At 43.3% G+C, this 27013-nt stretch overlaps 1 protein-coding gene across 1 annotated transcript in view; it reads right to left on the bottom strand.

Annotated features, from left to right (window-relative positions):
* LOC139655476 (tRNA-queuosine alpha-mannosyltransferase-like) overlaps positions 1 to 27013 on the bottom strand; it is a 41295-nt gene that overhangs the window by 2938 nt on the left and 11344 nt on the right. Inside the window, exons 3-8 of the mRNA XM_071532895.1 lie at positions 25369 to 25536; positions 24429 to 24602; positions 15656 to 15745; positions 14920 to 15153; positions 6743 to 6852; positions 4807 to 4951 (exon numbers count right to left, since the gene is read on the bottom strand). Of these exons, the coding sequence (XP_071388996.1) occupies positions 4807 to 4951; positions 6743 to 6852; positions 14920 to 15153; positions 15656 to 15745; positions 24429 to 24602; positions 25369 to 25536 (921 nt within the window). The remainder of the gene's footprint in view (positions 1 to 4806; positions 4952 to 6742; positions 6853 to 14919; positions 15154 to 15655; positions 15746 to 24428; positions 24603 to 25368; positions 25537 to 27013) is intronic.

The following is a 27013-nucleotide window of genomic DNA, read 5'->3' as shown; positions in this document are numbered from 1 at the left end:
CTGACCACCGTAGTTGCCCGCCTATTTAAATATTTTGTAGAATGTACATTAATATTTGATGGCTTTTCAATCTCACTCCTTGCCATCACTTTAGTCCATCATTTCTCATGCTGGAAACATGCATATTTAAACACTAGATTCGGGTTCCAGGACTGCAATTTCATAGGATTTATTTGATGGACAAAGGACATGCGCTGGCACCCTGCACCCTGTCCTAACACCCTCTGATAACAAAATAATTCAAGCCACACCCCACCAGGAGACGCGACAGTCTCCTGGACGGCTAGACTGCCCTCTGCCTCTGAGCAATAAATGAAAGTACTCTGCGCTCTCTAAATGGACATAGTTCAAAAGCAATGCAAATCAAGATCATCGCGAGGTACGGCAAAGACCGCGGCCCCCCTGGTCCACGACGGCGAGAATCTATGAAAGCGATTATTAAGGTCAGTTCCGTTCCAGTGGCGTAATGTGTAAGCGTGCAAATGGTTATCAGGCTTTTCATCTCAAATATAATTAGCTGCTAATTTTGCTGGGCTAAATTACTTCATCACTGCAGGGCATGAATAGGCGTCTGCTCACATTGCCTACTCATAATTAATCAGATTAGGCCAAATTCAACAATAATGAGGATGAAACGCATTGGTGACACCTCGGTCAGGGCCGTATGACTGGGCGGCCCGTTTTGCTGAAGCTGCTCTCGAGGGCTTTTATTGTTTACACTTGGGAGTGAGGAGCGCGGCTATCGTGCGGCTACTTCGGCGGCGCTCTTAAGTGTTTCAAACGATAAGTAACATTTAGCCATTTTCCTCTGGAGGAGATGAAGAGCAGGAGAAGAAAGAAGCCACTTTGAGACGTTCAATACTCCCCTCCACCTGAGTCTCAAGGGAAACCCCATGCTGATATTGATCCTGTCAGTGTGTATATTTCTGTGTGTGTGTCTACAGCTTTGAAATACACACAGACACCGTACATGTGTGCGAGTGCTTTGTGTACAAAACACACACACACACACACACACACACACATCACCACAACCACAGAGTTGACTATCAATAGACACAGTGGGTGGGCTGTGTGTCTCAGTTCCCCCTGGTTTTGGATCAAAGGAAGTAGAAACATCATTGTGGAAGGCTTCCCCCAGAGGGACGGCTCTTCCTCAAACTCAGAAGGACAGTCTTTTTCACCGCCATAATTAGCACATGACTTCATTATCACGCAGATGTGAGATTCTGCCGTGTTTTCTTCCGACTCTTGTTTTCTCCCCTTATTAGACAAAACCTCGCGCTTATTTTACTGGTGAACATCGCACGCGACGCACGTGACCCTTTGTCTCTCCGAACGCAGACTCTGCTGCCTTTGCAACTCAGGCTTCACGTTGGATGCTAAAGCTCGAACTGTTATGTAAAGTAGGAAGTGAGCTCACCGAAAGCATATTACACTCGGATTAGTCATGCTTGGATACATAACCGCACACCGGGCTTGTGCCACTGTTTGTTGCTTGCCATTTGCTGCAAAAGGTACTCGCTAATGTTGCTGTTTTGCTCTCATTAAGTAAGCCGGTCTTCAACTTTTCCCTTCCCTTTTGCCCGCTGCCTCAACCGTACACCGCAGAAAATGAATGTCAGTGGTTCCCCCGACAGCGAAACATAAGCTCCTATGTGAGGCTGGAGTGAGATCTAACTCGGCAGACTGGCTACGGGGCAAGGAACGGTCTGAGATCTGTTTGATAAGATCATAACTTTTCCTCTACAGAGGCCGGCCTGCCTCGCTGCTATACCTTGACGCAGGCCATGTTCTGATGAAACCCTTCAAATGCGGAGCACAGGTGACTGAAGTTAGGGTTTCGAGGCATGCTTGTCTGATCAATAGCGGTTACACCTCACCCGCTTTTTACACTGTGGCCCCCTGAGATGAAAACCCGTGCCGTCCCCCGTGAGCCTATTTCAATCATAGCGAGGGTGTCCAGTCTAAGGTAAGTAAGTAAATAAACTTTATTTATAAAGCGCCTTTTCGAAACCAGAGTTACAAGGTGCTGCACAATGAAAACATTAAAAAGTAGAAAATGAAAAAAGAAAGTTAGAAACAGAAAAGCAGAAAATAACAAAATAAAAACATTAAAAACTGCACAGAAGGCAAACAGCACATTACAAAACAAAGTGCTTACGAAACAAGTGAGTTTTTAAAAGGTTCTTAAAACTATCCACTGACTCTGCGTTTTTTATGACTAAAGGAAGACAACTGAAAAAGCTCGGTCACACTTAGTTTTAAACCTGGATTTTGGGACAGCTATCTCACTGTGGCCAAGGGACACAATAATTCCGATATATAAAGTGGGGCCAGCCCATGTAGCGCTTTATAGGTGATTAAGAGAATTTTAAAATCAATTCTGCAGTCGATGGGTCACCAATGTAGAGTGGCCAACACTGGTGTAATGTGTGACCTACGGCGTGTATTGGTTAAAAGTCTGGCGGCCGCATTTTGGACCTGGAGCCGAGACACAGAGGAGCGACTCAGGATGGTGAACAGTGAATTACAATAATCAAGACGGGAGGAGACAAAAACATGAATGATTTTTTTTACAGATCTTGAAACGATAATACAGATTTGATTTTGGCAATGTTTCTTAGTTGAAAGAAACAGGACTGGACCACTTTCTTTATATGCAACTCAAAGTTCATATGTTGGTCAAAGTGGACTCCTAGGTTTTTTGAGGCTTGTAGCTGACATTTGCTGCTGAAGGACCAACACACTGCTGTATTTTATCAGAAATGCTCTCGGGGCCTGTAATAAGGACTTCAGTTTTGTCAGGGTTAAGCTGGAGGAATTTGTGTGACATCCAGTCCTTGATTGCTGTTAAGAAGTCTTGCAAGGTAGAGAGCTGACTAAGGTCATTCGATTTGAATGAGAAGTACAGCTGTGTATCATCCGCATAACAATGATAAGAAATACACTTAAATCGACTAATTAAGAAACCAAGGGGAAGCATGTAGAGCTGCAACAATTAATCGATTAATTGTCAACTATTAAATAAATCGCCAACTATTTTGATAATCGATTAATCGGTTTGAGTAATTTTTCAAGAAAAAGTCAAAATACTCTGATTCCAGCTTCTTAAATGTGAATATTTCCTGGTTTCTTTCCTCCTCTATGACAGTAAACTGAATATCTTTGGGTTGTGGACAAAACAAGACATTTGAGGACGTCATCTTGGGCTTTGGGAAACACTGATCCACATTTTTCACCATTTTCTGACATTTTATGGATCAAACAACTAATCGATTAATCGAGAAAATAATCAACAGATTAATCGATTAATCGCAGCCCTAGAAGCATGTACAGGGAGAAAAGAATAGGACCAAGGATTGAACCCTGGGGCACACCACAAGTCAACAGAACAGATGAGGAGACATAATCATCAACAGCCACAGAGAAACTCCTATCTGACAGATAGGAGGCAAACCAGTCAAGGGCAGTGCCCAGTTATACCCACCCATTGCTGAAGCCTACTAAGGAGAATAGAGTGGTCAATAGTGTCAAAAGCGGCACAGAACTGAACACTCCCCAGCATCAGCACACATTAGGATATCATTTGAAACCCTGAGAAGAGCAGTTTCAGTACTGTGCCTCGGACGAAAAACCAGACTGGAACTTATCAAAGATATCATTGTCGTTGCTTACAGACTACAGGTGTGTGTGGATGTGCATGTGTGGATTCCTTACATACACATGTTGCATACAAATGTGTACGTGATCAATGTATTTTATTGCATATAGGCATAAACATATAAGAAAACTCCATATTTAGCCAATATTCCTCTTAGGTGGTTTTCACACCTATACTGCCCGTCAAAATTTTTTATTTTATTAATCTTTATTTTTACTATTTTAGAATAATAGTAAAGACATCAAAACTATGAAATAACACAAATTGAATTATGCAGTGACCAAAAAAGTATAAGTTATATTTTAAATTATTTAAAGTAGCCGCCCTTTGCCCTGATGCAAAGGCAAAGGCTTTGGAAAGAAATTCATACATAGGATCAACTTCACTATTTATATTTGTCTAAGAAATGGCTTTAAGGTCAGATAAAAACATAGTACATTCAATGAGGTGTGTCCAAACCCTTGATGGGCAGTGTATATTTAGAGCGGATTTTATTAACTTTTTGCTTTTTTCTGACAGGTGTGAATATGCCATGTGGACACGGGTGCAGATCAAAATAATTGCAAATAATTTCTGTTGTGAAGGCAATTTCAATTAAGTCTGACCCAAAGAAATTAGTTTTGTTGGTTCAGGGCGGGTTGTTTGGGTTGTTTTTAGCCAAATTACAGCAAAGAGGAAAGAGTTTACGACCCTAGCTTGGTAGTTATTGTAATCGCCTAGACAGTAGAGACCGTGGAGTCGCACTTTAAAAGGACTATTACAATGTGAAAACCCTTAGATAGCCCTTAGATAAGAACTACGTGTATCATTTTAAACATGAATATATAATTGTCAAATCAATGATGATACATTGGTATAATTACTGTAAACAAATGAGACCACGGTAGAGACTATGGGTAGCCTCTATCTAAAATTGGTAAAAATTAAGACCACATTTCACATAAACCTCACTGCTCTGACACAGAAGCACACAATGTAAAATGCAGTCTAGAGGCTGGTAGAGGCTGCCAATCTTCTCAGCGATGGTGGGTAATTATACTACTTTCTGAAAATGAATGTGTTAATGATTTATTGTTGTTCAAATGATACATGCAGCACCTTTAAATAGCAGCAAATAAGCAAAGCAAGAGAAGTGAACTCACATGGCCACGCCAAAGAACTCGTGTTTGGCGGTGGAGACGACCACGTCTGCTTGGCACAGCACTCTGAGGTAGTCGTCCTTACTGGGCAGGAAGCCCCAGTGCAGAATATGGGCGTCCAGCGGCCCTCTGGCCTCGGCAAAGACTTCTGGACCAGGAGAGAGGTGAGACAGACATACTGGTGTCTACAGCTGACAATAGCTATCATTGTTGCTTTTATGATTGCCATCAAATGACGTGATTCGATATGCCCGCGGTTGATTGAGTCAAATGCCAAAAGACCGATGGACTTTGTCGGAGCCACTATAACCGGTGTCTTGTTTCAGGAGCTCTTTATTACCGAGGTCCGGCAGCACGGCCAATTAGATTTCCATTTGAGAGAATCCCATTTAATGCAGAATTAAAGAAATGAAACAATACAATCCAACGCATGTCATTGGGAAGCCATCTGCCGTGACATTTTGAATTCCTAATGAGTTCCGTGCTGCTGTGTCCTCGCTAAAAAAGTGATGAGCTCAGGAAGTCGTCCGGAGTCAATGAGCGAGTGAATGGGCTGAATTTGTGAAATCTGAGACGAAGCGACATTTTCATCTAATTTACAAATAGGGCTGCAAAAGCCTGAAAGATAATCTTTGAGGTTATGATATATGGACGGAGACACCAAAGTAAGAAGGAAAAACAGGTAAGGGGTGAAAATAATCAATACTGTGACCCTATTAAGAAAATCAAAGTAGATTAAAATTGTCCTAATGTGATTGCCTTCCGAGCAATCATAAACGTAATTACTAAATATGAGACAAAATTTACGGTCAGCCTTTCCATCTGTTTATGCTACTATAAAAGTTTACATCCCAATATAAGAGAGTGTGTTTCCTGTAACTCAGTCTTTGCTTCCAGCCATGGTAGGGAGTGTGTATTAATTAACTTAACACTACGCTGTAAATACATTTGAGTGTCCCAAAGTCATTATAGCATCATCAGCTGCAAATGGAGAGTGTATTTTATCAATTAAAAAGTGTCCCGAGGGCTAAATGCATTGGCCCATGGGATGACCTTAACCCTTAATCTAATCTAATAACCAATAACATTTAAAGCCCGAATATTTACATCCGCCTTGGGTGCAACAACTTTCAATAAACCATAACATCAACGGCACAACTTCTTTAAAGGTGAGTAAAAAGTCAGCAAAGTTTTCTCTCTTTCTAAAAGCTCAAGTTCAGCAACCAAATGGGTGTTATCTTGAAACCTGCAACCCTGTAAACTGTAAGTCCATCTGCTCAAGAAAACAAGAACAGTTTTAGATGGACTTAAGAACAGAGAACACCTTTACAGTCTGAGATGGATTGAAGAACAGAGAACATCTTTACACTCTGAGATAGATTGAAGAACAGAGAACATCTTTACACTCTGAGATGGATTGAAGAACAGAGAACACCTTTACAGTCTGAGATGGATTGAAGAACAGAGAACATCTTTACACTCTGAGATGGATTGAACAGAGAACATCTTTACAGTCTGAGATGGACTGAAGAACAGAGAACATCTTTACAATTTAAGATGGACTGAAGAACATCTTTACAGTTTTAGATACTATAGACTACACTGTAGACTACTATATTATAAACTGCTACACTATAGAGTACTACGAACTCCAGACTTTGTAGTACTCTAGGGACAGGCAACCATGTGCGATGGAGTGCCGAGAGTATGTTGGTTTTCATTCCTAAACTAATGACTGCATCAGGTGATTTCACTGGTTAGTTCCTCCTGTCTGGCTGAAAGTGTGCGAATCAGTGAAATCACCTGGTGTAGTGTCTCGTTGTTCAGTTTTGGAATCACACTTCAGACGTTAGATATGTCAAACCGGTCATGGAGTGCAGAAGAACACAGACTGAGAAAGACCCTCCAAGTGTGTGTGTGTGTGTGTGTGTGTGTGTACCTGGCACGTCGACGAAGGTCTCCCCCAGGACCGACAGCTGAAAGTCCAGGTCTCTCTCTTTCAGCTTCAACAGGGTCCTGAAGAGCAGCTCGGGGTTTTTGTCGTGCTCCCTTTGAAGCCCCAACACACACAAACAGAATCCAGCCTCGTTTGATGCCTCTTGTACACAAACGCGCATTAATACAGAAACAGGACAGAGCCAAGAGTCCCGCAGGCTTACACTCCCAGTCCGACTCACCTCTCTGATTTATTCACTTGCGCACACACACACACACACACACACACACACACACACACACACGCGTCCACACGTACACGCCACACGGCCCAGGTTGTACAAGCTGTGAGAGAGATCATAGCGCTCCCCAGAGGGCAATTGACTGTGATATGTGCGGTTGCGGTGCGCCAGGTGGGGGACTTAACAAGCTGACAGAGATCCCTGTTCTGTTCTGCTCCGCTCGCCGACTCGCTCATCCTTGATGCGAAGGTTTGCCTGGGAGGTTGAGCTGCTAGTTAACACACAGGTGCCGCGCTCAGCTGCCGAGCAGATGTCACGCCGCGCTAGTGGCCTGCCACTCATCTCCGCGCTAATCTCGATGGGCGAGATCACGTTAGCGTATGGCGAGCTAAAAGGGGACCGCCGCTCGCCCGCCACTGACAGCTTGCATGCACTAGCACCTTTTCCCCAAGTTGCTGCGGAAAGAAGTCCTGTGATGCAAATGCGCTTTGAATGTTTGATTTGTCACCTGCTAGTATACTGTCACTGACTATTACACAGTATGATGTGAGGTAAAGCTTTGGTGTTGAGGCTAGTCAGATGGGCTGCGGCTTGTCTGCTGCAGTAATTGGATGGGTTCTGCCTTAGAACCCATGCAAGCAGATTTTTTATTTTTTTTAACCATGCTCTAGGGACAGTTGAGGTCTTGATGGTGAACAATTCAGTAATCCATGATGCCCCAGGGCTGAGGAAAGGGACGTTGCCTTGCAAAAAGGTTCTATCATTGAAATCAGACAGCAGCGCATTTTATATTCCCCTATAATTCACTTAAGCTTCATTTTCTCCTGTCTCTCCCGTCCTTAGCTCACCCTTCATCCTCGCCCTCTTGTCCCATGTTGTTGGTGGTCTGACAAAACAATTAGACATCACATGTTGCGGCATTATTCCGTGCCATAGGTTAGCCTATTATTCAATCCTCCCCTCGTCGAATCTTATTGTAAAAAAAAAAGAAAACGTCTTCGTATTTTCAGCAAAAAGAAAGTCAAACTGTGAAGGTCAGACGGTCTCTGCAAGGCAGAGGAACTGACAAAGAGCCCTTCTTGCGCTACCTCAGTGGGATTTCCTTAGGTGAGGTATTAGAGAGAAGCTTATTTATTCTCATTTCCACCGCTCATATTCACTGGCTTCCCCTGTGGATAAGAAGCTAATTCCCTTATTTCCTAGCCTTTTTAACTCCTTATGCGAGGCATGAATCCCTATTCCCCCATTACTGATACAGGGGAGGACAATGAGTGAATGAAACGGTGATAACGGACTGCTCCCATCCCCCCTCCGAAGGAAAATGAGTGTTAATTAACGTGTGGGATATGACTGTCAGGAAGAGCTTCCTGAGCGACCCCTCTCTCTCTCTCTCTCACACACACACACACACACACCTCCCTGTACAGTTGTATGAGGCCTGGCTCCCTACTGATGACCTAGATCTTTTAATGAGGACCGTTAACCCCCAGCGACAGTCAACCAAGTCTGAGCTGTCAGCCCACTGATTAGTATGTGAGTGACAAACAAAAGCTATGTGGCATCATCTTCACATAATCATCCCCACTGCCGATGCCCCACTAATCTGCCGCTAAGGCAAATAGAGGTTGCTCTCTAATCTAAGGTATCTTGCAGTTCAGTGCTGGTGAGGGCGCGGGGGTTCTGATCCTTCATCCCACTTGTCTCCAGTAGATCAGGTGATGTAGAATCGACTTGGGCCTCGAAATCTTTTAGCCCAGCCTGAGCCTGTAAACGCCTGTACTCAAACCTGAAGTAAGCCCAAGTGGTAATGGCTTTTCTTTTTGAGTGCCTAAGCCAGAAATAACGATGTTTTAAAGGAAAGGTTCACCCAAAAATGAAAATTCTGCCATTATCTACTCTCACGCCAGCTGAAACACAGGTGAAGTTTCTTTGTCCATATAACACACAGGGAGGTTGCAACTCCCTAGCAGCCTTCTCCAAAACAACTGAAGTCAGTGGGGACCGGTTCAGAGAGAGAGAGAGAGAGTTCAGAGAGCTCCAAAAAGGGCAAAAATGAACATAAAATTACTCTATACAGCTTGTGCAGCATAATCCAAGTCTTCTGAAGCCAAACGGTCGCACAGTGAGTGGAAAATACCTATATTTACACCATAATTTAGCACAAATCTGCACTACAGCTTTTGTTTTCGAAAGACATTTGCACTTGCCCGCTTCTGTGTTAACTTCAATACCTAGAAATTCTGTAAGGTGATGTCAGTAAACTGCAGAGAGGGAAGAGGCAAAAGATCTGATGTTGTTGGGTCCAGCTTTCTCTGGACAGAGCGCTCGCTCACTGATGTTTAGGAGACACTTTTGGATTGCACTCTTCGTCACTTCCTGTGTGTGGAGAAGATCTCCCACCAGTGTACATACCCAACACTCATTTAATTTGGGCAAATTCAGGGAATCTACAGGGTTTCAATAAGTGTGGATGGGACGCTCTTCTCTTGCAGCCCCACTTTGCGATTTAGGCTGATAAGACGGCTGGAGTTTTAAATAAAAACCAGATTTAACCAATCTTTTTTTGAACCCTAACCCAAAGCAAACCCACAGCATCTGGCTAGGTGCTGCTGGGTCCAGACATGAACGTCAAATTCTGGTACCACCTTCGCAAATACAATATGACAGGATTGCTGTTCGCATCCTTTGCCTCCTACGTTCGATCACTTCTAGCCTAACCCCCTGTGCTCTTTCCATCCTTTGGTGGTGCTTCATCACCCTGGTGACCTCAAAGATGAATGCAGATGAAGCCGAGTGAGAAATGAAAAAAAAAAAAAAAAAAAAATGATCAAGTGGAAAAAAGTAGCTATCTTCCGTGGATACCAGAGAAACCTCATTAATATGCATAACATACCAACCCAAAAGAAAATAAGATCCTCTCATTTAGAGATCAGTGATTAAATATTCCCCTTTATGTAGCACCCAAGAGGTGCATTTTAAAATTCAAATACTATTTACTCCAATGCACAATGTGAAATGAGCCCGATCACCAGAAAACCAAACGACTGAAGCCCTAATTAAGGGGACACTTGAAAGACAAAGAATGGCTTGTTGGGGAGAGATTGTGACAGTCGACTCGAGTACAGTAGAGAGGAGGAACGCATGCACTTTACATTAGAACACTTTAGAAAAAGGCACATTTCATATGTCTTATAAAGCAACCATGTGGGAGCTGCAGAGCACGAAACTCCCGAGATGCGGTGCAAGTGCGGCTTTCAAAGTAGTAAATGTGGGCTATGCAGTGAATTAAATGGGGAATACTTATGGTTCAAGCGGTGGACTAGTTTTCCTATAACTCGCAAAAACTCAATGGCGACTTATGGGAAAAGAGCACCAGGTTCAGCTCCATGTTCGGTGAAGGGAATTGAAAAAAAAAAATCAGTTTTGCATTGTTTATCATTGCAGTTTGTCATTGAATAGTCAGAGTGGGTCACCACTCTACAACATAAATTTCATTAATATTAGTTCCAACAGAGATTGTTAATGTCACATTGTCTAAATGCCGTGTCAAAGGCCTTCCCACCCCGCCACGCAATATGTCTGGATGGAAAAACCGTGATAAAATCTAAAGACAAAAATAAATTAAACCCAAACAACAATTACAGAGATGACTCACGACTCATCAGCTCATGACCCTTGTGTAACTTTCATTTTCTGCTCCTGTCTTACTGGACATTGTCTGGCTAAGTAGAGCACAAGGCCAAGCCAGGGGGAAAGCCCAAGACAAGGTTCAGACATACTGGTAATGATTTTTGACTGGCCAGATTAACAAAAATACATTGACACATCATATATAGCTAACGCTTAGGGTTCAACTGATACAGGTTTTTGAAGGCCAATATCAATATACTTGTATTGAAGCTGCCAGCATCCAATAGTTTGTGGTGATATTCAGTATCTTTAAATGTGACCATTTCTGTGTCAAATAAAATACAAGTGTTCGGTGTTTCCCCCAGAACTTGATTCTTGTCATTGTGGAAGTGTCCTGTGGAAGTCTCTGGAAACACCATCATGTGACACTAGAACATTGAAACCCAGACTAATGACATTATTTTAGGGTTAGCAGCTCTTTAAAGCAGGGTGTCTACACCTATTCAATGGTAGAGAAATTCCGGGGTACATTGGTGCCTTTAAATGAAGAATTAATTTACAAAAATACAATTGAACAGTTAAATGACTATATAAAATGTGCAAAGAAAATAAAATTTCATTGTAGGCTTTCCACACTGTTTTTATGCAGCTGTGAGCTTTGTGTCAGGGAGGAAGCTCCATCATATCGGGAGTGGGCCACGTGACACATGACATGATATCCGACAATAATAGGCCAGAAACGTACATGTAACACTAACAATATCCTTACTTTACAAGAACACCTTGAGCGGTTCCTGATGTTCCTTCACCGCCTGCTGTTTTCTGTCCCAGTGGTGCGTCAACGTGATTGCTTTCTTTGTCTCTCTTTTTTTTTTTTCTTTTTTTTTTTCCAATCAGAGTATGACCAGGACGGCAATCCTCTTGAGGTAAAAGCTGATCCTGATCAACCTTAGTGTTCCTGAGCCCTAAGAGCTAAAGCTCTAGTGGAGAGAGAGAGATTTAACCTCCCCCCCCACCCCACTCCCTCCCTCCACCGTTTAGCGCCACAGTGGCACGAAGCCATCTTCACCTGTAAACAGCTGTCCTGCTGCTGGGCCTCGCTTGATCCCCCCGTCCCGTCCCATCCCCTTCCATCCTCCATCCTCCACCCTCCACCCGGCCCCGGCCCTCCCCTGGAAAGCAGTGCCTGCAATAAGACGGTCCCGTAATCTGAGGATCCAGGCCACACACAGATTAACAATCTGCAAACCGACCATGAGGACAAAAAAAAGTATCGGGCGGGAGGGAAAATATGACGGGGGGGACGAAATGGAACAAACTGAGAGGAGCTTCAATCGGGGAGATTAACGGGGCATCTCTCTCTCTCTCTCACCGTCTCTCCCTCTCCCTCTCTCTCTCTCTCTCTCTCTCTCTCTGTAAATCCTAATTTAGCCCAGAATAAAGCCAACGTTTATGAAGCTTGGATGTCGGGAGCAATAATCCATCTGTGTTTTGCTCAGTTTAGAGGAGATTACATGCCGGGTGCTTTTGTTACTGATATGAGAGAAGGTGAAAAACAGATAGCCGCGCAAAAACAAGAGGGCGGGGAGAACGGCAACGGATACCGCCGACAACGGCCAATAGCGGCGTGAGCTGGAGGAACCCGCGCCTACGGTGGTCTTCACGGCTGTTAATCTGATTTACAGACGTGCGTTTTTGTTTTGTTTTTTACGGTGAGGAGCCCGAGACCTGCAGCCGAGGACTCAGAGGGGGAAAAATTGCGACTCCCCAGAAAAAAAAAGCCTGTTGTCTTTTCTCTCCAAGGTAGATGGTGCAGAAAGGAGGAGAAAGGTGTGCCAAAAAAAGGAGGCATAAACTAAAAGGATTTTTAACGATCGTTTCTGTTTTTGCGGAGCACGCCCGCCCGAGCCTGTAATGTATCACTCTCCTCTGCTGTTCCGCGAGTTAATTGTGAGGGCCTGTGAATGCTGTACAAACAACACAGGAATATAAATATTCATGCGGACTTTCCGTATGAAGGTAAAATAAGTCCGTTAAAACCTAGCATTCTTCAGCTCCATTCAAGCTCAAACTACAACAGACAATTTGGAGATAGTCGCTTCAGTTTTTGACACTGTTACACAAATACTGCGTGTGCTAGGAATCTACCGTGCCATTGCTTTGTTGTCAAGCCGCTAGTCTAACGATCCAATACAAATAAATCCACTGCAGGGCTGGAACATACAGGCGCCATTGTGCGAGGTACTCTCAGCTCAATGAAGGTCCATGGAGAGAGCATTAGATTATGTTTTGAGTGATCACTTTATTCTAACCTTTGTTAAATCCTGACAGGTGTTTTTAAATGCTACCGGAAGATCTCCAAAACAAGAGGATCTTTAATCTTGCTTGTGTCGATGTTTCCCTCCAGAATTGTATTCTTGTCGGGGTGGAAAGGCCTCTGGAACAGCATTTAAACCCATAATGGGACACTGAAGCTCTCTTGAAACCCAGACTACTGAAACTCTACTGGGGTTAGCAGCTCTTTAAGGCAGGGTTATCCCTCCTCCCCCTTTTTCAGGCTCAGTTTGGGCTAAAAGATTTTGAGGCCTAAGTCGATTCTACGTCACCTGATACCTACTGGAGACAAGTGGGATGAAATCTTTAAGAAAACAAAATATCCAACCCGTTCTCATTCCCGACTCGTCCTATGTTGACTCTTTGTCAGATCCCTTGGCGTCCCCTAGGCTGGAGTCTCAAAGGGTCTCAGAAACTACGCCTGAAAGAGGCTGGGGCGGGACAGAGGTGTAGGACAACATTAAAGACATTTTTGGAAAGGCCTTGACCTGGAGAGTAACATGTCAATATAAAGAACATGGGTGGTTCCTGTACTGCAATATTGCCCTTTGAACTCTGACCCCGGGCTACTTTTGAAGGCTTATTATGCAGCAACACAAGGGGCTAGAGACATGGGGTCAACTTCTCTAGAAAGCTATTGAGCTGTACTTTCATGGGAGTGGGGTTACTGATGGCAGGCGGCACTGAGATGGGTTGAAATGCAATATATTCTGAAATTCTCCTGCTTCCCATTAAGATGGCTGAAATCTGACAAAAGATTTGTTCTTTTCCACCCTCAAATACCCCAGTAACAATGTCAATTCCATGTTTACAACGTCAACTATGGGAGAAACAACAACAAAACCCACGGAGCAGGGCTTTTATTGTGAAGTGCTCATAGGAAGTGCTGAACAGCGCAAGCTGTAGTTTTTCCGGGTGGAAGGTTGCGGTTGTGAAAAGGCAAACTGCTCAATATTAGAAAGATGCAATACAATCTAAACCAACAGGTTGATGTTATAAGAGGATATAATCAAAAAAATTACAAAAACATGCTTTTGTTGGTGCTATTTTGCGACGATTTCATCAGCTGTGTTTCATGGGCAGGAAGAGGTATGTTCAATGACGAAACGGATTATGCAACGTTTAGAAACGTTAACTCCCGACCGCGTTCTTCTATTTAAATTGTGCTTATTGTAAGGTAGATGTAACGATACAGTCGTTATAAAGTGCTATATTTTATGGAGTTTATTGAGATGCCACTGAAATAACTTGTTATATAGGTTGTGAGCCAAATTTATTTATTTATCTAGCAGGTGACATCAAATAAATGCTTTTCATTTGGCCTCGAAATCGATCTACAACCATACTAACCTTTTTTTTTTTAATTATTATTAATATTAGCACCAATGAGCTCAAGCAAAGAAATGCATCAAAGCGGAATGCCTTATTTGGGCAGAAAATGTAGCCAGACTGTGTGTTCCGTGGTCCAGGAGAGAAAGTTGCATATACAGACGCAGGCACCTTTGGCGTCATCATAGCAACGCCAAGGGATTTGACAAAGAGTCAACATAGGACGAGTTGGAAATGAGAACGGGTTGAAATATCTAGGACTTTTCAATGCAACTTGGTAAGTGCATCATGAGTTTTATTTCTATAATCAAGTTAAATTCAATCATTCCATACAAATGCAGAAAACAGAATTTAAATTCAGTCGTCTGCTGGAACAAATCTCATCACTTTCAATCTAAGTCATTTACACAAACACAAGATCTCAAGTCAAGACTTTAGAAACCTTTTCAAGTCATCAGAGTACAAGTCAGAGTCAAGTCCCAAGTCACCAGAACCCAAGTCAAGTCAAGTCTCAAGTCTTCTCTTCATGCATCAAGTCAAGTCTCAAGCAATTAAAGAGTCCCCACCTCTGGATATAGCAAATAGAATATGAAGACAAAAACAAGAGCATAAAACAAGCAACACATTGACTTCTTACATAACTCACCACCTGTGGGGCCAGACAATGTGTAGAGGTTTAACCCGGCCCTCTGCTCCTCCAGTCCCCTCCTCCGTCGCGTCCTTCTTCCCGTCAGCTCCTCTGTCTTCCTCGGGGTTAGCGGGGGATCGCCGTGGATCTTCCTCCTGGTCCGGTGTGCCCCCCCCTGCGTCTGGGCTGAGGCACGGCACTCCGCTGCTAGGAGCTGCCTCGTCTTTGCCCTGTGAGCTTTCCTCCTCGGGCCTGTTAGTGTCATTAAAATGACTCGTGAGATAGAGACTGCTGTTGAAAATTAGCTATGGTAATATACACATGTACAGAACAGTGTATGTTCATTGGTATGGCATTTTTGCTGGTCACTTTCACATAAAGCAATAAAGAATAAAACATTCTATAAGACATTAAAGGAAAAAATCCAGCCTCAATGTTCTCAAACTATTTGGCTATTGTCGAAAGGCATTTTGGGAAACGTAGGAGATCAATAACTGAAGTAGAAGTAGATGAGGCGTGTTGAAGGAAAATGAGTATACCATAAAACTAAATTACATCACAAAATATGTAAGAGTATAGGAGGGGGGATTTTTGCTTTAACTTGTCATAGATCTTACAGTGATGTTACTCACAGACACAAAATGTCAAGTTACTTCTATCATTTTTATAGCCAGTGGCAACTTCCTAAAACGACAGACAAGGCCAAGGTCACTGGATGGTGTTCACCACTTCATTCCACAAGTCAGTATCTTACCGTGGAGCCTGTGGGCCCTGCAGCGCAATGATGTCATCAACACGAGACACTCTTGCATCCCCGCGGAGGAGCTTGTGTTTGGGGAGAAGCCTGGAAAGAAGCATGCGGCAAATATAATAATCAATTGCAGTGTTTGCACACAGTGTAAACACTATTTCACAACTAATCTCTGTAGCCACAAAAACCTCCTTTCTGCTCGGCATTGTGTCCTCCTTGCAAGTGATTTGCGTCACAGAACAACAGAGTCTCAACTGCAAACAAACAAAGGATCTTCCAATGCTACTGAAACCCTTCCTGCCCGTGTGACGGCTTGCTTGCTTTCCTTGGAGGGATCGAGCCGCCTGAGGAGAACAAGCATGGAAAGATGCTGATGTCATTGAATGAGGAATGGGAAACACATTGGAAGTGCTGGCACCGGGGCAAGCCTTCGTGGCTTGGGTGAATTTATGAGGGCGGGAGTACTGTTTGGCATGCTCCAGAGAGGCATATAGAGGATCCGGACACTTCTTGAAGCGGTGCTGAGGTCCAGGAGGAGAGCATTGTTGTCAAAAAGCTTAGCTTTTGTCAGAAATGAATGGTTTATACTGATGTTACACATATGATGTTACACTATTGTTGTTAAAAGTCCCGTAACTGCGGGTTGAAAATATGCAACAAAATGTTGAAGCTTTTCCATGTGAAAGTCAAACATGAGAAATTTTACCATTGGTACGCTAATAAAAACACAAAAGTCGCCTGTGGTTAGAATGACATCACAGCTTGACAAATCTCTGCTGGCAGATTGAACATTGCAACCGTATGTTGTTGTATAGTGTGTATAGCCAGTCTATCTCTGGAGGTCATCCAAAATCAAGCAAACTGATGGGCAGAGACATATTTTATACATTAAAATGCATCCAAAACTGGTATAGATATCATATCCCTTGCATAACTGACCTGAAAAAACAAGGTATTTAAGAGTTAACCATATATCTTGAAGATGCTTTGATTGTGTTTTTCTTCCCTTGCTTCTCTTCCTTCTCTTCCTAGGTAATTTTCCCAGCCCCGAGGCTGTCAGGCAACATAAACCAAGCACACCTTAAGAGTTAAGATATCCAAAACCAGTTCAAACACATACAGTATTTATGTGCGCAGGGTACTTCTTAGGGTAAAATGGCTTAATGCCAGCTTCCTTATTCATCTCCCGTACCTAAAGCACTTATCTCCTTGATCTAATACGGCCCTCTCACGGAGACAGAATGACTACTGTAATAGGCGATAATACCGCCTTAGGTGTACATAAATTAGCATAAAGAATGCACAGAAACATAAGGCTGAGCTGGAGGACAAATGTTACGCACTGTCCGTCTCTGGCGAACACTTACGTTATTAGGATCTATGGAGGCAATTTAGAGTAGCGTTTCAGAAACTAAGTAGCAAGACATTACCTTGACAAGCCATTGATAAAAGTGCCAAAGTAGGAGAGAGTGGGCAGATGGATATATTGCATAACAGATATGGACGTGGATTCATCTCTCTGGTACGGGCCTATTCAGATGACAAGGAGGCGCTTGTGGTTAGGTATGACCAATGGTGCTGCCTCGCGGGCCCCTGGGAAAATTTTATTCGATAAGCCATTTTAGAAATTGGATGAAGAGGTTTTGACTAGGGGCAATAAAACTGTGGTTGTGTCTACTGACAGAGAGACTGAGCGAGAGAGAGAGAGAGAGAGAGAGAGAGAGAGGGGGGGGGGGGGGGGGGTACTTAGAAAGAATGCCACCAATTAGCTTATTTATAAATCAACAGCAATTTCTGTGATGACTTTACCTCTGCACATTTGATTAAATGTGAAAGGATGAAGGGGAGAGTCAAAGTCAAAAATCATTTGATCTAATTTCCTTTATTGGCAATAATCACAAGTGTCTCTCCCACCGGATAATGAAAAACGGCATGGATCTTAAGCCACGGCGAGCCTGCAATCGTGCAAGAGCATGGCAGCCTTTATGCTCTGCACTCACACAACACAGAAGCAGCGCACAAGTCACTGAATAATTGGGTTAGGCTTGCTTCATGCTACCTAAAATGAAAATATATGCTACTCGAAAAGAGGGTCAGACGTAATTTTACCCACATCCCATATAAACATTGAATTAATTCCTAAAAAAATCCTAAAATATGAATTCATCTAAAACTAATAGAGGTTCCTTATTCTTGTGAGAGCCTACAGTAACAGGCATAATATCAGGTCAGCACTGAATAGAAGTAAGTGGCTGAACAAAAGCAATGTTCGTGACAGCGAGGTTCAGCCACTGCTAAGGTGGTCCGGTCGAGGATCCCTGCTCTTCAGCCCTCGGGGTGGAAATTGCCCCGGCTTTTGTTAGGTCAGAGTAAAGGGAAGCATCCAAAGGTTTTAAGCATTGAGGTTACTGTCCCAGGGGCATCACTTCAAAACAATCTCATCAGCATAAAGCTCCAAATCGCCGCCATTTAATGCCGCTGATGGTGCTTCCTTGACGAGGGCCAGTCAGTCCGGTGGAAGGTCTCGGTGGCGCGGACTGAGCAGGTCATTAAAGCACATTAAGATCTACATTACAGTCATTATGAGCTGACCCTTTAGTCAGAAGCGATCGCGGGTCCGCTCTCCCGAGTCGACTCGGCGGCACTTCCAGCAGGGACTCCGGTCCACTCGTTGTGGCGTGGCCGTCAGAGGCCGTGGTCAGACGGCCTACGGGGGAATTCCCGAGGAGTGTTCTGACTTAGACGCAGATTAAGGCGGAAAGGGGAGCCGGGACGCTCTTCGCCTTCAGTCTCGTCGGGAGAAGGCGAACGCTCGAGAGTGCTCAAAGTGAACGAAATTGTCTTATTTTTTGTAGTGGTTATGGGGGTAGGGGGGTGGGGGGGATAAGATGAAATGATGTAATATGCATATGGCTGGCAAAATGTGACATCAGGACCGAGCAGATTATTCTCAGGCCAGAGAAGCCCAGGCATCTGCTGTGCGGCGTGGATCTGTAATATCCTGAAAATACACCAAATATAACCTGCCTTTTTCAATATTTTCTCTCCAGGTTGAGCTGGGACATATAAATCCCCAAGTGCCGTGCATGTAGGGGATTTAGTTTGTTGCAAAAATAAGATGATATATAGGAAAACCCACAATGCACTGCAAGTAAAATAAAGCAGCTGATACTCAGTGGCCTCGACTTTCAACACAATATCAGATAATGTATATTTCTGTATATCCGTTCAGCAGCAGCAGCCCACCACTGTTAGAAATTTGGCCACACTTTCACAAAAATGACAGACAATAGAAATTCATCTGCCGCTCTTGCTTAACCACATCAAACAAATGCATTATGACTACACTGCAGTTGCCCATATGGCAAGAAATAATATCCAAATAACCATTTTGAATTGCAACAGGTACTAGGACTGATTCTGGGACAGAAACCAAGCAAAAACTTGGGTCCCAGAACCAAAATTACTGTTGGCCCTCCGCTGCCAGAAAAATTCTCAGGGAACCACAGATTATGTGAGCATGTTTTGGCAAAAGATTATTATTTTATTTGCTTGGAACACTGAATAAACGTAGCGCATTCGTTGTACACACGCGGCACCGTCGATCTCCAGAGACCAGCCTCAGAAGTCATTCTGTTCCAATTAAAGCCCCCCATGTATCCCATGATGTCATTCACTGCGAACCAGCCATGGTTACATGCTTGTCATTTTCTTTCTGCATCTGAATGAGGGATGAATCTCATTTGAGGCCTTTCATAAACATTTAAAACAATGAGGAGGAGGAAAAAAGTGGAGGGAACTCAAAGCCACCTCAGGTCAGAGATGTGGGACTTACATACCTACATGGAAGTTAGCATTAAATCACCTTCTGCTGTCTGTACCATTCCAGTCATTGTTAGGGTCAGAACTGCTTACTTGTAAATTCAGCCTGCATTTGAGTAAACTGTGGACAGTTATAAAAATGTATTCTTAATGACAGTCAATACCTAATACTCAGTGCCTGTGTTGAAGGTGAGGAAGAAATTGTTGATTTCTTTTAAAATTCTACTCGGGTCTGTAGTTAAAACCACCTTAGTCGAGTCCAAGTCGATTCCAAGACCAGGTCAAGTTGAGTTCGAGACCAAATCGAGACCGAGACCAGAGCAAATCGAGTTCTATTCAAGACCACGACTAAAACAGGCAATAAACAGTCTTTCATAATGTAAAAATAATAATTAAGGAGTTTCTAAAGCATGAACAGATCTATAGGATTCCACAGGATTTGGACTTAGTACACAGGTTTGTAGAGGTGAAATCCTTTAAACTGTTTGTAGTGCTGGGGATAAAATGAATCAAACATCGATAAAATTACCCAATTATTAAATTTTTTATATAGGTGGGAAAAGGTCAACAACCAATAGTGCGCGAGATCAAGACAAGTCCAAGTCAAAGTAGGTGGAAAACTGAGACCAAACTGTTAGAAAAGTGGTCTTGAGACTGGACCCAAGTCCCGCAGGCCCGATTCTACTCATATTTGGCTTGAACAAACGAAACCTCCCCACTGATGGGATTATTCAGTTGCGTAGCCGTGTTTTGAAAACACTCGTTTTTCTTGATTATGTCATCACTGAATAGACGCCAGTGTGTGTTAGCTGAAGTTTGGTATTAAGGACAAATCACCAATGCGGAGTTTGATCCTTAATTCATTCCTATTCATCACAGTTAGTTCCCTGAACTTCAAAGTGCCATATGGACCCAATTGTGGTTGTTCCTGGCACACGAGCGTCTGAAAGCCGAGGCACCGCCGTACCTCAAGTTTCAACGTAGACAGGCAACAGTCCTTCCAGTGAGCCCCTATAGCGTGTTTGTTCCATACAATCCCGTAACCTACAGATTCCAGCGGACGCGACAGATGATATTGGACGCGGCCGCTGAGGGATTACGGGGCTGGAGGTGTGACGTCAAGTGAGCGAAAAAGAAAAAAAAAAAAAAAGGTGGCCAACAGCTGTTTTCATCATGTCTCCGATGAGCTTAAGACTTGGGTGGTGTGATTAGGAGAGCAGGCTTCCCCCGTCCTCATCAAGCCCGCCCCGAGCCCGCAGCCTCGCCGGCCGTCTACTGGTCACTTGGAAGTAATCAAAGAGTGAGATTTTCGAGATGAGTGTCCGGCCTTCTGAGGATGAGAGGCTCAGGGTGCCAAATGGTGACAGGGAATTTAACCTCCCCCCCCCACCCCCCTCCACCCCCGCAAAAAGGTTAGGGAAGGCGAGTCCGCAAACCGGTGTCATTGTCCAGATTAGAATGTAAAATGCTGTACACAACAGTGGAAAAAACTGTAAAACTGGTAAAAATCAAACAGAAATAACCACGTCATTATGTATGAAATAGCTGATTAAAAGAGTGTAGCTCCAAATCCACCTGAAAAAACAAAAAAAAACAAAAAAACCTGAAACAAATTATAACTATTTAAAAAACGGTATTTTCCCCACAAGCATGGACACAGCTTTGTGTATCAAATTCTTCTGCCCCATTGCGTTAATGTTTCCAATTAGTTCACAGTCTTTGGGGCAACTGAGCACACGTGGCAAGAAATGCCTTCAGATGTCCGGTCTATAATCTGGAAAACCTTGAGCACTTCAGGGGTGGGCTTTTCCTCACTATTTATCTTACAGTAGACGATTCCACACTCGCTCTTTAAAAATCAGCCAGAAAGCAATGGAACACCCTTCTCTGCTGTCAGAGATATACATTAAAATGTTTCCTTCTAACTTATGCGTCCTCATCTAGCAACACTCATATTTATTGATATAAATCTATAATATGATACCAGCAAATTTCATGGGCTCTGTGGGCAAGAAACATCTTGATTTGTTCTCCAGTTTACCATCTTCATCTTGTTGGAAAGACGTCCAGTTGCATTTGAACTTCTCAAAGGAACGTTTCAAACAGGATATCCTGCCATCTGCTCCAGGCAGCCTCGTTCCAGGAGTCAATCACACTGAGACCTGAGCTGACTGACTGCTTCGCGAGGAGCCACATCAATGGCTTTTAAAAGTAGCCAAAGAAAGAACCTTTTCCTAATCAACTTAAAAGTAGCTTCAGTTATCTGCAGCGAGTTAAGAGATTTAATGAAAACCGGCCATCAAAGAGGAGGTCTAAAAAAAAAACAGAAGTGCAACCCTTTTAAGTTTGAAGCTGAGACCTGCATTTATATATCCTTTCAATTCAGGAACACAGCACTCGCAACACATAGGAGGACTCCCTTTGTCTCCGGCCTCAACAATGCAGGGCTTTCCTGCCATAAAAAAACCCCAGCAGATTCAGATCCATCATCATCAAAGCTCTTTAAGGCAAATATTTTTGTGGGAGAGTGAAGCAACAAAAACCCTAATCAAGATTAATCTAATCAACCTCTACTTTCAACACCTGACTGTGTTCACCTCCTGAGGCAAAAGAAACACACGTTGCCTGACAACTGCACAAAGGCGGCGGAGGAACCGGGGGTGAATGTGAAAAGGCAGTGGGGTCCCAGAGCTTGCCAGAATTCGGCACCTGCTGATCACGTGGTGGTCCGCATTGATTTGATTACCCTCCGCGTTCCCCACCCTCTATACCATACCAGCAGATTGACAATACTCAAAGAAAGTCAATGTCCTGCTGCTCGCCCATGATAAATGTGATGGCTTTGTCTCCCACCGCAGGTTTCTGCTGGCTCAGGTCAATCGCTATTAAATTACAAAAGTCCACCCCTCAAAAGCCGATTGATAGATGGATACCACAAACACACCGACCACAAAGAGCGCCTCGCTGCATTCAGAAAGCCCAGACTTCCCAAAAAGAAGCTTTTTTTTTTTTTTTTTTTTTTAGTTTTGTTCATTTGGGCTGGCAGCATTTCTGCCCCAATCCCACCTCGATTTGAACGCTCGGATCAGGAAGACGTTACAGAGAGCAGGCGACATATAAATACCTATGCAGAAAAATCATCTGGTATTCCCCCCCCCCCCCACCCCCCACCCTCCCTCCCCGTTTGCTTCTCTGAGCGTTTTATATTTTCAAAGAGCTGGACTAACTGTGTTTGGAAAAGGACCGCAGGCATGTTGAGGGATTGTCGGCCATGCATATAATCGCTTACTTACACTCTGTGAGTTTGCTTTGGATCAGGCAAATTACCATCTGAAAATGAGCTGAAAAACACTCTGGGCAAGAGGCCTGCGTCATCCATGGCAGCTCACTTTCAGTATTTCTTAACCCAGGCGAATACACATGAAAACATGTAGCGGTCCACACAAACATACTCGCGCGGAATTAGCAGCACATACAGTCCTAAGTGTTGTTACCTTCAACTTACTAATAAGAAGGGAAAATACTTAATATGTGCGTCGCACTGAAAACGTAGAATAAAATCCCGAATTTCCCTCTACATTCTTAAGTCTCGAAGTACTCAAAGTCACGCTCATGGTGCTGAAAGCTTAAACATGTCAGTGTTGAGGGGAAGGAATTGGGGTGGAGGGGGGGAGGGGGGGAGGGGGGGGGGGCATCCAGTGCATATCAGAGTTGACTCGCTTCATGTAACACACTCACTCCCCTCTACTAGGGAAGGCCATAAAATAAAGCCTGTGTGACACAATTACTGCAGGCAGGGTCACACAAACACTCTCGCACACAAGTTTCATGGACAGGCAACTCCTCGGGGGGACTAGGCCTAAATAATTAGCTATAATACGCCACAAGAGTATGCTCAGAACAATATGTGCACTTGGGTGAGCTGCTGAGACTCCTTTCATCTTTCCCTCTGTATTCGGTCACCCCTGAGAATGGCAAGGCATGAAAGAAAGCGGCCAAAATTGCTGAAAAATTGCTTCATGTGTTTATGAATTTTCATTGAATAAATGCCGTGCAGTCAAAAAAAAACGGGCATTGTGGTTTTTCTTTCAAATCCTATACCATGATATGGCAAAAGAGGATCTAAATAGGGACACCGATGGTGGGCTGCACTTACCGGTTTTACCAATAATCTCGATCAGATTTAGCCTTAAAATCTTTCGCGTTTCAATGCTAATATTCTAATCCCAACTGTGTCATGTTGTTGCTTTCATGTGAAGATGTGGCTGCTGTTAATTTGGACTCTAATGGGAAACAGAGCCTCGCTGCAGCACGGCGGACTGCTTCGCAGCGCATTGTTTTGGAACAGAGCAATAAAAATGTACCACCCCTCTTCACCGATCCGAGACAACAGTTTATAAAGACGGACCTGGATCCAATCGATCCACAATGACAGTTGTTTTGCAACTCCTATGTGCGTGTAATTCTATTTAGATACGTATTAGAAGAAGTAACTGAAGTGAAGGGCAACACTTAATCAAACGGTATTATCAGATAAGCAATATATTCCCATATGATTTGAGTAATCAAATACAAGGGAGAGAGTAAATGACAAAATGTAGAGTGCTAAAATTAAATTAGCTCTTCAGATGAAGGAGAGCAGCCTTCTTCATTTAGCCATCAGCCTCTGACCATCTCATGCCAAGTTTACAGATTTCCCCATTAATCAACTATATCGGTGTTACTGTATACACACAACAGGAGGACAGTGATGGGTCCCATGGGAACAAGTTATTAAAACTGTGTCCGTTCTAATCTACACTTCTAACACAACTCTGCAGATTGCCATTAACCATGCCTCCCGAACTATCAGCTCTCGGGGCCGGATTAAGCAACCAACCTCGCGCTTTCTTTAATCAGTGGCCCGGTTATCCCTCGAAGGCAAATGACTGAAGCCAGGGATGATGACACTGACCTTGTGACATCGGGGAATTGGAGGGGGAAGTAGAGGACCAGACACTTTGGGCGGATGAGCTCGTCCAGGTCTTTGGGCCGGTGGTCGGGCATCCTCTTCATGAAGGAGGCGACGGAGGACAGGAAGGACTCCATGTTGAAAGAGGAGTTGAACACCACCACATCTGCCACCAAGCTGCATGGGAGGACAGGAGAGAGGGGGGGGGGGATGAGGAACAGGGTGTGCTGAGAGTGCTACCGCTGCAGCACCCTTCATTTGGCAGACTCTGGTGTCTTACTAAGAGTTATTTGGCGCTGCACTGTTCATCAGTGGCTTTAAATGGGACCCATTCTCTTTCATTATAAAGGCAGGCTGCATTATAATTCAAATTAGCAAAGCAATCTGGCTTCAATCCAATCAAACGTCTCTTAATGATCCATTCGCTTTGAGTAGCATATTATTTAATGCTGCCATATTTGACTGGCTTAATGACATTAAAGTAGATGGAGTGGGTTGTGCAGAGCTGAGTTATTGACATGTTGCCCTATGCAGATCAACAACAATCAGTTTTCTTTTAGAGTGCCTCTCTTTACTGTTAGCCCCCTGATTAATGACAATGCCGTCGCTCGACAAGAGTGACTTCAATTACCCAGAGAGCATCATGTAGGGCCACGGTAATTAACCAATCATGTGTGCCCTGACATGCTCATTAAGACAAACTATTACAGTTGAGTAGTGTTTCTTTTCTCTGTGTACAAACAAATAGGGTAATTATGCGTATGCTTAATTTTTATTGCTTATTGCTCCTCATTGTTACTTGGGACAGCTCTGCTTTGACATCTATTTTTTTTTTTTTAGCTTAATACAGCTTAAGGCATACTTACATTATTATAATGGATATACCCAAAACTAAACAGCCTACTTTCACTATGTATGCCCCCACTTTTGGACCCATCTTTACCATGAGAGGACCTGGTTGTAGCCGTACTGGAAGTCTCTCTCCTGGTCCTTGCGGACAGGATAGACCAGCTGGTTCTCATGGAAATAGAGGACCTTCTTCAGGCTGGCCAGGTCAGGGCGCAGGGCCACCAGCTCACACAGGTTAAGAACAGAGCTGGTAAACAGGACCCTGCGTGGGGAGCAGAGTTAGAAATGCGGCTTTAATAGTCGGAAAATTAACAACAGACACCATCAAAATACTGGCAAAGCTAACAATAGAGGCTTTGCACTTGTGTCACTAATCTCCCAGAAGTCATAGCTGCATCACTGAGGTCCACTGGATAATTGGCTGTTGGTTAATAATGTCTAAATATATTGTCTAAATCAACCAGGCTAGAAACAGAGAGCTAGCTGAAAAAGCTTGTTGTGGTGTGGCTGTAGATCCATTCAGTAACATTCTCAGTAAAACTGAACAGTCTAATGCAGTGATTCTCAACCTTTTTCATTTTCCTATCAAGGACCCCTAATTTAGTCCACATTAGAACCACGGACCCCCATTTGATGAGATTTTGTCTCTCAGACCCAAATCTGAGAATATTTGTATTGTCAGATATGATTTTGTCCAGAATTCCAAGACTATCTGTATTTTAGGTAGAGAGATAACAAAGAAACTATGATCAAAACAGTCATTCTTCTACATTCTCTAATTGTGTGAATTTCTTGTAAATGAAATAATAGTGAAGTTTAACAATGGACCCCCCTGGAACCCCCTCAAGGACCCCTGGTGGTCCCCGGACCCCACGTTGAGAACCACTGGTCTAATGAGGTGGATTTGTTTCCAAATGTAGGTTACTGTGACACAGTCAACTGTCTTGTCTTTAGGCCTAGTCTCTAGCTAGGTAGCCAACTAGCTAGCAGGCTAATTTAGCTAAGCAACCAATGCTAATGTTAACATAATGACCTCTAGACACTGCTTACGCTAGCTTCTACTCACCTTAGCTAGTGCGTAGGGCTGGGAGATAATTCAATATTATCGTTTATCGTCTTTCAGTGGAATCATATGGTGATGATATGAAGATATTTTGATATCGTGACACACATTTCTGCTGTCTAAATTGATGATGACAAGCAAATTTTACTTAAAAACTCTCATAAAATGAGGTATGGTAGGAATATTATTTGAATATTTCTGTTTTGTTTGACATCACACCTAACATTACCATTCGGTTCAATGAGATGAACATTCATTTGATTATTTAATGTGATTTTGCATACATGAACCATATTGTGATATATATTGATATGGAGAAAAATCCTTACGATTATCATGATATTGATTTCAACCATATCGCCCAGCCCTACTAGTGCGCGAATCAGCTGTGTTTACAACTAGGCTATTACTGTAGATAGCTGGCCAGAATCAATCAGATGTATCAGTGATAAAATGTTCAGGTCCCAGTTCAAAACAGCACAGAGATTAACCATGTCTATTCAATTCTGTTGAGACAGCCAGGTTACATCTCCTGAAATCTCTTTACACTTGGGAATTCTTTGAATTAGTCAGTAACAAAGCATCATTTGGAGGTCCTTTTCAATTCTAAAAAACAAACTGAATGGTAAGAGAGTGGCGGTCACACATGGTTTTTGAAATTCACCAGATGTTGTAT

The sequence above is a fragment of the Centroberyx affinis genome, unplaced genomic scaffold (assembly GCF_046629955.1).
Source record: "Centroberyx affinis isolate AG114_WGS23_722 - 3 ecotype Tasmania unplaced genomic scaffold, CSIRO-AGI_Caff_v1 ptg002271l_1, whole genome shotgun sequence".
NCBI lineage: Eukaryota > Metazoa > Chordata > Actinopteri > Beryciformes > Berycidae > Centroberyx > Centroberyx affinis.
The sequence above is the reverse complement of the archived record's forward strand: the minus strand, read 5'-3'. Positions and strand labels throughout refer to the sequence as shown.